Source organism: Micropterus salmoides, unplaced genomic scaffold (assembly GCF_014851395.1).
Source record: "Micropterus salmoides isolate LMB-PRFRI ecotype aquatic unplaced genomic scaffold, ASM1485139v1 Ms_hic_scaffold_13, whole genome shotgun sequence".
NCBI lineage: Eukaryota > Metazoa > Chordata > Actinopteri > Centrarchiformes > Centrarchidae > Micropterus > Micropterus salmoides.
The window spans coordinates 9332597-9344340 of record NW_024040374.1 but is presented as its reverse complement, the minus strand read 5'-3'; the positions used below and the strand labels follow the sequence as shown (position 1 = coordinate 9344340).

Genomic DNA, 11744 nt, shown 5'->3' with positions numbered 1-11744 from the left:
AAACAAATACTGCCATCTGCTGGTTCCCTAGTAAATCACATTAAGCCTGTGGCAAAGAACCTTGGTGTTTGGTTTGATAGTAATTTTAATTTCGAGCAGCACACCACAAAGCTTGTTCAATCATGTTTTTATCAACTTAGAAATATTCGATCTATGTTAACTTTTAAGGACACCGAGACCATTTTACATGCCTTCATCTCATCACGCCTGGATTATTGCAACAGCCTTTTCATCTGTTTAACCCAAAAATCTATTGATCGACTCCAGACTGTCCAGAACTCAGCTGCCAGGCTTTTAACCAGAACAAAGAAATATGACCACATTACTCCTGTTTTAGCTTCAGTACACTGGCTCCCAGTATGTTTTGTTGTCTGTTCCAGAGTCTCGACTGAAAACTAAAGGGGACAGAGCGTTTGCTGTCAGGGCCCCGAGGCTCTGGAACAGTCTGCCCGAGGAAATCAGGTCAGCTGAGTCAGTGAACTCTTTTAAGTCCCTTCTTAAAACATACTTTTATAGGAGAGCCTTTCCCGATCTTATTTGACTTTATTTTATCCCTTTTATTTTATTCTATTTTACTAATTTTATATTTATCTTAAACGTGTATTTTAGTCTTTTCAGTTTTTTCATGCTTTTATCTTGTATTGTTTTTGTAATATTGTCTTTTGGGTATTATTGTCTTTACACTTGTTAAAGCACTTTGTAACTTGTTTTTGAAAAGTGCTCTACAAATAAAGATTATTATTATTCTGGGAGATATTCTGGTGTGACTGTACAAAATAAAATTGATCTTGATAAATAATAGTATTAAATAAATAATAATTTGCTGCAGCTTTGCAAGTGCAAAATTCAGAATAAGGCAGTTTTAGCTATTATTAGCATTTGATTTAAAGATTGGATGTTACACCACTTGTCTTTTTTTGCATTTATCACAGCTGCAAACAACAAGGATAACATTTATATTCATTTTGTTTGCAGTCATTTCCCATTTATGTTCACATTCAAAATTTTGGATTTTTTCCATTCAAGCCACTTTCCCATTATTTAACCCCTATTTACATATTTATACATTATAAATATATTAGGTCATTGTTAATTTAACATGTTAATTGCTACTGGAGATATTACACAAATAAAATTGACTCATTATGATTAAAATTTGTGTTACAAATACAAAAAAATTTAAGGATTAATTTAAACAATATTGCAGATAGTGTAAATCCTTGTCTCTGATTGGCTATTCCAGAGCATACAAGTGAATAATTGTCATTTATTTATGAAAGTGATATATCACCTGTGAGTTACTCTTACACTTTGCTTTAAATAGATTGATACATTTGTCTTATTCCTCACACTCAGTTTTCTTTTTACTCCTAAACTGTCTCTTTGGAACATTCTTGAGTGTAATTCTTAAAGGTTTGATAAACCCAGATGAGACATGCTTAATATGCAGTGGTGCTGCAGACATACAGTAAGCTTAATTTCAGTGTATATTCATTTATTACATTTTATTACAAAATGGATACAGTAAGTACAGTATGACAATACATTATGAGGAAAAGAAAACATATGTACAAGTCATAAAAATAAAATACATCTTGGTATCACTGGATACTATTGGAGCAATATGGCACATTGATGATGTAATCAGTGTAATGATTGGAGAGGGTTTCTATGTGACTATTTGCACTTGTACCTGAGGATGTAGAATATGTGACAGTCAAGTTTTTTTATTGCCAAAATGAGCACCATATCTGAACAGTCAAAACTCCGCAAGGGCTAAACAAAGGTCGGAACTGCCCATTTTTCTTATTCAAGCAATTCCCAATAAGTTAATAATAGATGTAAATAAAAGGCTAGCTAAGACTCCTTGAGTAGGGTTTCTGAGCTAGTGGTGCTCGTGATTTGGCTTTAAGGAACAAAATCTTGTTGATCTTATAAATAAATCTCATGGGGCAGGGGGAAATAACAAGGCAAAATATCAAACATATCACTGAAAAAGTCCTGACAGACTGAGGTGAGGATCCCATGGATTAGAGCCTATAAACAGCCAGTTTCATACAAGTCTCCCGTTAACCTCCAGTTGTAATGTATCAACACTAGCAATCTACTTTGTTACATCTTCAGGGCTGTTCACTGGTCTCTCTCACACTGAACACAAAGTCTTTTTTTTCTCAGTTTGTTTACTGATGTGGAAACTTTTTCCAAAACCACACCAACTCACTCATTTATCTCAGTGGTGCTGCATGTAGGGGTTTACAATTCATCACCGCACCTTTGTCCTGCATCTTTTAAAGTGCTCTCAATAGGGGTAAGCAGAGACGGCGATGTAGACGATGAAGGTCGTCTGGTACTCAATGCCCCCATCTTTACTGTAGGAGAGGGCTCGGACCTTCATGCGGTACGTGTGGGGCTCTCGTAGCGCCTGTGTGGTGAACAGCACTCCTTTCAGGTTCTCGTCTCGCAGGGCAAAAGGTAACGTGATGTCCTCATCCACCACTAGGAAGGTGGTTCTCGGATGCATCACTCCGTCCTGTGTGTAGGCCACCAGTCTGATGAGGTCCTGGTTGGCTGCAATGCCAAAGGGGAGCGACAGCAGTTTGTACTCCAGGGCGTAAGGGCTCAGTGTACACTCCAGGTCATTTGGTGGGCAGTTCTTCAGGCAAAACCTACAACATAGACAGCAGGTTTTAGTTAAGATAGATTGACAGAATACTATATTAATCTCAAAGGGAAATTCCACTTATTGTATATAAGATTTATTTTGAATTAATTACAAACCAAAAGTGCAGTTGCTAGCCCTGGGATATATCTAACTCATGTATGAACACCACATAATGATAATTAAAGTGAATGGTGTCCAGGTTACTCCAGACAAACCACCGATCTGGTTATGAACTGTTTTCATTGGAAGTATTTCTTACCATTTTCGATTCTGCTGAGGTGACAAAAGTCTGAGCACCATTTGTTTCCCAATTTTCTTTTATTTTTATGAACTGACCCTTTAAAATTTAAAACTTTTTACAAATTACAAACTGCTCCAGAATTGTAAATCACCCTAGATTGAACAAATATTTTGTTATAGTTGGATGTCACGTTTGATCTCTTTATTGGGTTCATCCTAACTGAGTGTTATTTCTGTGAAAGTGTACCCTGTGGCTGGATCCCTCTGGTAGTTTGGTGGACAAGGTGTGTCAATACACTGGTAACTTCCTCTCATGTTAAAGCACATCTGGTTTGCTCCACACTGGATGTTCTGTTCCAGGCACTCGTCTATATCTGTAGATACAGCAAGCAGCTTATCGTTATTACAGCACGTGCTATAATGAAATGATGATGATGACTGAAGGAGTAGATGGTGGTTCTCACCTTGACATGTTTTGCCATTGGTCGTGAGGCGGTAACCAGTAGGACAGAGACACCTATGGCTTCCTGGTGTGTTCAAACACTCATGCTGACAGGCATCCCTCAGCTCACACTCATTAATGTCTGTTGGTGTCACACACATGCACAAACAACTTCAGATTGATATAGAGAAATCAGAGCACACAAATGATATATTAAGACACATGTTTAAAGCTTATAATCCTATATTTACAGCAAATCCATGAGCAGCAGTGAAGCAAAGAGGCAGCTTCTCTATTAACTTTCATCTCTCCCTCATTTCGACCCTGCCTGTCCTCCATAGTTACCTAAGCAGTGGCCACCCCTGGACTCAAACCCCTGCAGACAAGCGAGGAAGCCCTGCTGTGATGAATGAATGGGAGTCTCTCTGCGAGTCCGGCTCATGTAGCGCCCCCTCATGGTGGCTACATGAGAGTGGTAGCTCTGAGAGGCCAAGTTGTGGTACAGTTGCTGGTAGGAGCTGTGCTCTGGAGAGGACTGTGACCCTCGGTAGCCGTAAGAGTAACTTTCATAACTGGGCAGACGCTCCAGACCGGCACAGGATTTGCCATCCCCCAGCAGGTGGCGTCCCGGCGGGCAGGTGCACTTGAAGCTGCCAGGCGTGTTGATGCACCGGTGGGCACAGGGCCGTGGCTGCCCCTCACACTCATTTATGTCTGCCCTCAGCACAAAGAAAGACCAGCACCAGTAAAAGACAAGAGGACAGAGTGATAGAAAAGAAGGATGGAAGGAGGAAAAGGTGCAAAAATAATGCAGAAGTAACAGAAAAGGGCGATGGATGAATGACAAATGAAGTGGTGCGGGCCATGAAAACAGAGGAGGGAGATGAGAATGAAGGGGGGGAAAAGCGTATATGTCAATTACCTCACTGTACAACAATACATGTTCATGTCCCTAAGACAGAAATGTATTGAGACTATAAATACATATATTTAATGAGAGACTGCGATTATGTCCTCTCATATCAAATAAAAGTGATGCTTGAAGATAACAACTTTAATTCTGAATCCAGTTAAGTTAAGGTTTAATCTGTGGAAATGATATCAAATATAATTCACATTTGATATCAGGTATGTTTATGTCAGATAAGTGTGTCACAAAGACAGACGTCAGCGTACAATGTTAATGATGTCACAAAGGGAACAGTGAAGGTATGCCATTACAAAGCAACTCCAGGGAACAGCCAGATCCAAACACAAAGAATAACAGTTTGAAATGAAAGAACTGGAAGGAAGTGAAAAGAAACAGAGTGACACACAGAGCTGTGAGGTCATGGTGCTGGTCTTTTTATGTTTGATGTGTCAAACACATTTATTTTCAGTTTCCCTTCCTCTTTAGTCCTCTCTCTGACTCCTAAGTAGACATAGCATCAACCTAGAGCTGTAGAGGACCTGATACCATGCATTTAATTTTTGCAGGGTCTTCACATTTAATCTTATGAGTTTTAATTGCAGCATTATAGAAACGGAAGCAAGCACTGGCAGAATGTCTGAGCTACATTGCAGATGACAGCAGAGTTATTTTAGACTTTCGACAGGAGTGAGTCACTGACACAAACAGAGAAGTATGCTGGCAGAAGCAAGCAAGCTGATGGCAAGTGTAAGGAAGAGCAGTGCATAAAATGTTTAATGTCTGGCAAATATCCTCAGCTAAACACAATTATACATTAGCAAGTGGAAGTATCACCTGTCTTTCCACTGCAAATAAAACCCTTCGAATGTCATGAAATATTGGATTGTGTTTGCCTTATGTTTTGCCTAATAAGGGGCTGAATATGAGAGACAAAAAGGATGTACATACCGAGACAGGGCCTTCCCACTCCCTGAGACCTGTAGCCACGTGGGCAGGTGCAATGGTAGCTGCCTCTTGTATTCTCACAGATCTGATTGTATCTGCACTGATGAGTGCCATCTCTGCACTCATCAATGTCTACAGCAAGCCACAAAGGATACAGAAGTAAATCATGGTGCAAAGCTAAAATTTCCTTCAGTCAAATTACTTTTTTTGAAATAAAAAAAAAATATATATGTACTTATACTCCCTGGGAATCAAGAAATACTATATGTTGGTGAATACTCACCTACACATGTCCCATTGCCACCTTTAGTCATGCCATTGGGGCACAAGTCAATACAGGTGTAACCACCTCGTGTGTTTTTACACTGCTGATCTGATCGACAAACCCTTTGTCTGCACTCATTTATATCTGGGATGATGAGCGAGAGAGAAGAGAAGGGGTCAAATTTTCTTCAAGGAAATTATTTTAGGTTAGAGCATGTGACCGTGTTATTTCAAGCAATAAAATTATATAAAGTAAAAAAATAGCATTATATGGAAATGTGTAACTGTCTCACCTATACATCGTCTGTTCCTGAGTTGAAAGCCTGGCTCGCAGGCGCATCGGTAGCTACCAATCGTGTTCAAACAGTGTTGATTGCATGGATTGGACTCCTGGCACTCGTTCACATCTAAGCAACAAAGAAGACAACTTTGAAAAGTTTCATGTCAGCAACACTCACAACAAATGCTTAGCTGATCAATAAAGCTTGTTTGTGTACCTGTGCAGCTGAGACCATCAGCAGTTCTCCTGAAGCCGCGGCCACAACGCATGACACATCGGTAAGAGCCAATTGTGTTCTCACAGTCCTGCCCATCATGACACACGTTCCCACCTAGTGAGCACTCATCAATGTCTGTGACAATGAAGAGCAGTGACTTATTTAAACAATGAGTTGTTTGTGTATTAATAATGATGACAGCTCTGACTCAGAACAGCTGGGTGTGTGTATTTGTGAGTTGTATACCCTGACAGGTCCTGCCGTCAGCTGAGATGGTGAGGCCCTGTGGACACGAGCAGTAGTAGGTGCCCATGGCATTGTGGCAGGCATGAGAACAGGGGTTCCTGACCTCACACTCATTCTCATCTGCAGGACATGAATGATATATAAACAAACTACATTGTTCCATTCACTACGATGTCCAGTAACAACAGATTTTTGCTTTGGATGTACTTAGGTGAGCTATTAAATCAGGTACTTACCAATTGACTGTGTGTCTTTAAAGCAACTTTTTTAGTAGATTTTCAACTGTACATTTCACTATTATTAACCAAAGATTATATGTTGTTTAACTGTACTTCTAAACATTACCTGCACAGTAGGGCCCAGCAGATACCAGAGTGAATCCCTGGGGACACTGGTTACTGCGATCTCCTGGAAAAATTTAATTTGTTATTTAATATTATAGTTAAATATTATTCCTAAATTCAGACCTTTTACAGATGACTATTCTTACCCTTGGTGATACTAGCTTGGATGCTATATTCTAACACCTCCTCCAGGGGGTTGTAGTGAGCGCTGATGGATATGGCACGCAACATCTCTACGAGGTAGGGCATCTTGCCCTTGGAAAGGTCATAGGAGATGGTGTGGTTCCAGGAGTAGGGCACACTCTCCCTGTTGATGCTGAACATGCGGGTGGACAGAGCGTACAGCTGGCCTGGGCCTGTCTGGATGTAGTCCTCTGTGTAGTCCTAAGTCAAACAAAGTGCACTTGTGAGGCAGCTTATAATTATTTTGACAATGTTTTAGCTAATTTACTAGAAATCGTCTATACTGTAATGGGTGTGTAAAGTGATTTGTAGTAAACTAAAATTTGAAAATATATGAAATGACAGCATTTGTTCGCCTCATAATGTTTGGTTTTTACTCATTTTGCTAAGGTTTTATACAAGATGCAATCTGATTTAAACTAAGTAATAAATATACCTACCAATAGGCCACAAAGTCTAATAATCTGCGCTGCTTATTTATTTACCTTGATGCTGATGTCAGCATGTGAGGGCAGCTGCAGGATGTGTCCATTCACTACGATGTCCAGTAACAATGCTCCATCTGAGTCCAGGCCTCTGGCAATGTGGGTCATCCTCAGGATCTCACCTACCAAGATCCAATTACACCACAGACGTTTGTCAACCTACTAAGATTATTCCCATCCACAATCCTCAGTCAACATTTTCACTATTTGATTAACAGCCCACAAGCACCAGATTGAACCCACTATGTGCATTTATATAAATAGCTCACGTGGTAGTAATAATATGGACACACAAGGGTTTGTCCAATTTTACCTGTGGCAAACTCCACCTGTGTCTCTCGCCTAAAGATGCCTCCTGTTAGCGTGTAGCCGTTGACAGCCTCTCCTATTTCCTGTGCAGTTGTCCAGTAGATGGGGTTCAGGATTGAGATGAGCTTTCTCATTGCAGGACCTTGAAATTAAAAAAGGTAGAAAAAGAGTGTAACAACTTATGTGCACTAGTTACATGGAGGCTGGTATTATTTGGTGCACATCACATCTAAAAGTAGAAGATTTAAACATATGAAACTGTTGGAAAACTGACCTAATGTCCTTGGTACATTAGTAATAGTGGCCTTGACAATTCTGCCACCAGTCTGGCTGTCTGTGATGGTGGCATTGAGGATAGCAATGCCAAACTCAATATCATTGATGTTCCCTATGATGCTTCCTCTTGCCTTCTGGGGACCACCTGACAAAAGAGATAGTATTTAAGAATACTGTGCTGCACTCAACTGCACACTTATAGAATATATAAAACACCATACCTGGGCAGGCCTGAGTGTTACACCGGGACAGCTGAGAGGAGTCTCCTGGACACGGTCGACCACTGTTGCTAGGAGACGGATTATTACAGAGACGGACACGTGTGCTCTGTCCACCCCCACAGGAAGCAGAGCATTCTCCCCATGGCTGCCATGAACCCCAGGTACCATCAACTGCAACGATATACCCCAAATACAAAGTTCACACATTAAAACACAAATCATCAAACAACGGGCATACAGCAGGGAGTTGTTAATTGCCTTATAATCTGAGTTTTAGAGGCAAACCCTAACCCTTTTTTGAGATACCTTAAAAAGTTGAATTACTGAGGTTTTCTTTTTAATTAAAAAATAAAGAAACATTTCACATATGTTTCCCATATGCTTCAACACACAGAAGAGAAGACACTGCCATCTTTCAGGGTGTGTGCAGATTTTTTTTTCTTTGTCCCATGTTGCTCCCCCTAACCACTGTAAATTCAATGTGAAATGCAGAAACATGTTTGTTCTATTTATTTAGGGCATTTACAGCCATTATTTCAAGAGCATTTTATGCACATGAAAGAGAATCTCTATCCCTTACCCCTGACACAGTCTTAAACATGCTGACTCACCAGGACAGTTGGATGTGCTGCAACTCTGTAACTGTGTATCTGCACCTGCACATGCTCTCCCACCATTAGCAGGTCTGGGGTTGTCACATGTCCTGTAGCGTCTCATATGACCTCTATTACACGTCTTGCTGCAGCTGCCCCAGCTAGTCCATGGACCCCAGTTACCGCTGACTGACATAAAGAAAGTCAAAATGTCAGAAAAAGACAAGAGATAAGCCAAAAGAGAAAATATGTTACTGGGAAAAAAACGAGACCCAAGACAGACATTTTCCCCCCATATTTCCCTATAAAGTAAAAGATGCTGCATTTGTACAATTTAACCAGTAAGAACAAAAACAATTAATATGACTCACTGGGGCAGGGGTCGCTATTACAGAAGTCAATTTGCACATCGTTGCCTTCACACTGCCTGCCACCATGCTGAGGGGCGGGGCTGGCACAGAGGCGTGTCCTCTGTCTGGTCCCGCCTCCACATGAAACACTACAGGCACCCCAGCTCACCCAGGATGACCACTTTCCATCCACTGGAGGGCACAAGAAAGAGCAGGAACATCAGTCACTTAGATTTAGACTTAGGGCCTTTCTCATTTCCCAAATTCCCAAAACCCCTCGATCCTTGATTTCTCGTCTTAGTCCCTCCCACCCGAGATTTGAGCATCAAGGAGTCGAGGAGGAGACGCGAGGAGAGAGGAGTCTAGAAAACAGGCATTCAATGAAGTGAGATGTCCCTTCCTCGGAGCAGTCATTTTAAAGCGATGTTGCACAGCTGCATCATCTGTCCACTGTTTGAGCTGTGATCTCAATATGATGTCAGATAAGCAGACCAGCTTTTGGCACTAAAGGCTACAGATCATATCTTCACCATCCAAAAAGGTGTATGTCAATATTATAACACATCTCGCGGTTCCAATAAACATGATAGCTTCTGTTGGACAGTCACAGATTACAGCAGCCTAATCATTCACTACACAGAAAACAGGAGATCATTTCAGCCCTCAGCCTGATGAGGTGAGAGTTTCATCATCAGTCCCTTTACCAAATGACACAGTAACATTTATCTCATATAGCCCCAATTAAAATTGTCATCACAGGACTCTACTGTTGGAATGACATGTGCAGACTACATGGGCACCTATTATTACAACATGAAACAGAGCAGATCACTGCTGAATGCTCTGGTTGATATTACAGCCTAATAATGTCATCAGCTGTTTGCTCTGTTTTGTCACGATTATAGCAGCTGAATTGGTGTGATGCGCGGATAAGCTTGGACATTAACGGAAGACTAACAGACTAATTGTTTTCATCTGTGCAGTAAAGTCACAGCAAATGTCGTGGGACAAAAACTTTTAGCTTCTATAATCCACGTTTAGACACTCTGATGGAGTGCAGGATTGATCAGGAGGACAGCTGCTTTACTCCAAACAGATTCACTGTATGAACCTGGACTGTGTGTGAGACCTTTTGGATGTGTAAAAGAACACAGAACATGAATTAACATTACAACCAATCCTGTTGGCACGTTGGGTAATTTAAATATTAATTTATGTTGCTGTGGCTCATGCATAAATGCGCACAACGTCTCTGGGGAGACGCTTCGCCCAGCCAGCCACTATTCAGTGTTCATTTTTACAATCCTGCAGCCCATCCGCACATCACATTCAACAACATCAGTGACATCAAAGTGAAATGACATTAAGGAATGCGGTTAGAAAAACTTTATGAGGCGCTACACAAACGATGAATGGCAGAATGTTTGATTGTGCATTGGATCATTTTAAACAGGCTTAACTAATACAACTTATGAATACAACAGGAGTACTGCTCCAGCCATGGGTTGGTCTGCGTGTCACGCCTCTTTTAAATGTCACAGCGGTTGAAAAGACTTCCGCAAAGGATACATCGGTGTATGCTCTCTTATAGCTTCTTCAGCAAGCCTCCTCGATCCTCGCTCCTCCAGGTGCATTTTAGGAAGAGATGTCCTTCAAGATGGCGTGTTGAGATAGATTTTCGGGTCACAGGCTCAAGGATCGAGGAGGCGAGAAGGCACAAATTTGGGAAATGAGAAAAGCCATTATACTTATTTCAAACCTGATTTAGCAATGACTCTTGTATCCATAGACATATGGATATGGATAAACATACACGGACTAAAATCCCTGAGCCCTCACCAGGACAAGGTGTCTCCTTGCACACTTGTGTTTGTGTGTCTGAGCCCTCACACTGTGGCCCATCAAATGCTGGAGGAGGGTTGTTGCACAGCCGGATTCTGGACTGCATACCCTTACCACAGGTCTCACTGCATGGGCTCCATGGTTGCCAAGACCCCCAGTTACCTGCCACTGCAGGAGCAAAAACAGATAGTCAATACATAAAGTACAGGCCTACAGTCACATATTTAGGCTCAGTGGTGGAAAGTAAGTAGTACATTTCCTCAAGTACTGTATTGAAGGATAAGTTCTTACTTTGCTCAGTATGATTTACACCCAAAAAATTTTAGGTTTGATTTTTAGGTAACTGTTTCTACTGCATGGGACATCCAGGTGCGATCAGTTACGCATTCCTGCCAGTTGAATCTCCTCATGCCACCCATTCATAGAACCAACAGTCTTCTACTGACTTGACAGAAAACATATTTGGTTCCTCACCTGGACAAGGTCTGACACTGCACATGATGACCTCCACTGCCTTTCCTTCACAAGGCCTGCCTCCATGCTGTGCTGGAGGGTTACTGCAGGTCCGGACCCTGGTTCTGTTGCCCCGACCACAGGTACGAGAACATTCCTCCCAGACAGACCACTCTGACCAGATACCATTCACTGTGGAGACAAAGGTACAGACTTCAGCCGCTTTTCAACCAAAGGTACCGGGGACTTTTAAGTCCCCAGATCTCTTTTCAAGGAACTAAAAGGTTCCTTCAGCCCATTGTTGTGCGCGTTTCCAGCGTGGTCTAAAGACCTGCGAAGATTAGGCAGATTAACCAGCTGACATAGGCTGTAGCCATACAAAGCAATGCACAGGCATCAATATTTGTAACCACTATCCATGAGCAACATTTATAAATTAACATCAGATTTGACTGGAACATAATGAAAAACTATAGGCTTTG

General features: G+C 41.4%; 1 protein-coding gene across 3 annotated transcripts in view; it reads right to left on the bottom strand.

The window, feature by feature from the left end:
- Positions 1 to 1478: 1478 nt before the first annotated feature.
- Positions 1479 to 11744, bottom strand: part of hmcn1 (hemicentin 1) — a 102169-nt gene continuing 91903 nt past the window's right edge. Inside the window, exons 89-107 of one of the 3 annotated variants that reach the window (XM_038715368.1) lie at positions 11284 to 11454; positions 10807 to 10977; positions 8989 to 9159; positions 8636 to 8806; positions 8025 to 8195; positions 7802 to 7948; positions 7532 to 7669; positions 7219 to 7340; positions 6697 to 6934; positions 6552 to 6614; positions 6207 to 6326; positions 5961 to 6095; positions 5757 to 5870; positions 5483 to 5608; positions 5203 to 5331; positions 3690 to 4058; positions 3367 to 3486; positions 3150 to 3276; positions 1479 to 2666 (exon numbers count right to left, since the gene is read on the bottom strand). In XM_038715368.1, the coding sequence (XP_038571296.1) occupies positions 2300 to 2666; positions 3150 to 3276; positions 3367 to 3486; positions 3690 to 4058; positions 5203 to 5331; positions 5483 to 5608; positions 5757 to 5870; positions 5961 to 6095; positions 6207 to 6326; positions 6552 to 6614; positions 6697 to 6934; positions 7219 to 7340; positions 7532 to 7669; positions 7802 to 7948; positions 8025 to 8195; positions 8636 to 8806; positions 8989 to 9159; positions 10807 to 10977; positions 11284 to 11454 (3170 nt within the window). In that variant the 3' untranslated portion in view covers positions 1479 to 2299. Of the gene's footprint in view, positions 2667 to 3149; positions 3277 to 3366; positions 3487 to 3689; positions 4059 to 5202; positions 5332 to 5482; positions 5609 to 5756; positions 5871 to 5960; positions 6096 to 6206; positions 6327 to 6551; positions 6615 to 6696; positions 6935 to 7218; positions 7341 to 7531; positions 7670 to 7801; positions 7949 to 8024; positions 8196 to 8635; positions 8807 to 8988; positions 10658 to 10806; positions 10978 to 11283; positions 11455 to 11744 lie in introns of those variants that run through there. The other 2 variants (XM_038715370.1, XM_038715371.1) reach the window with 2 other exon arrangements.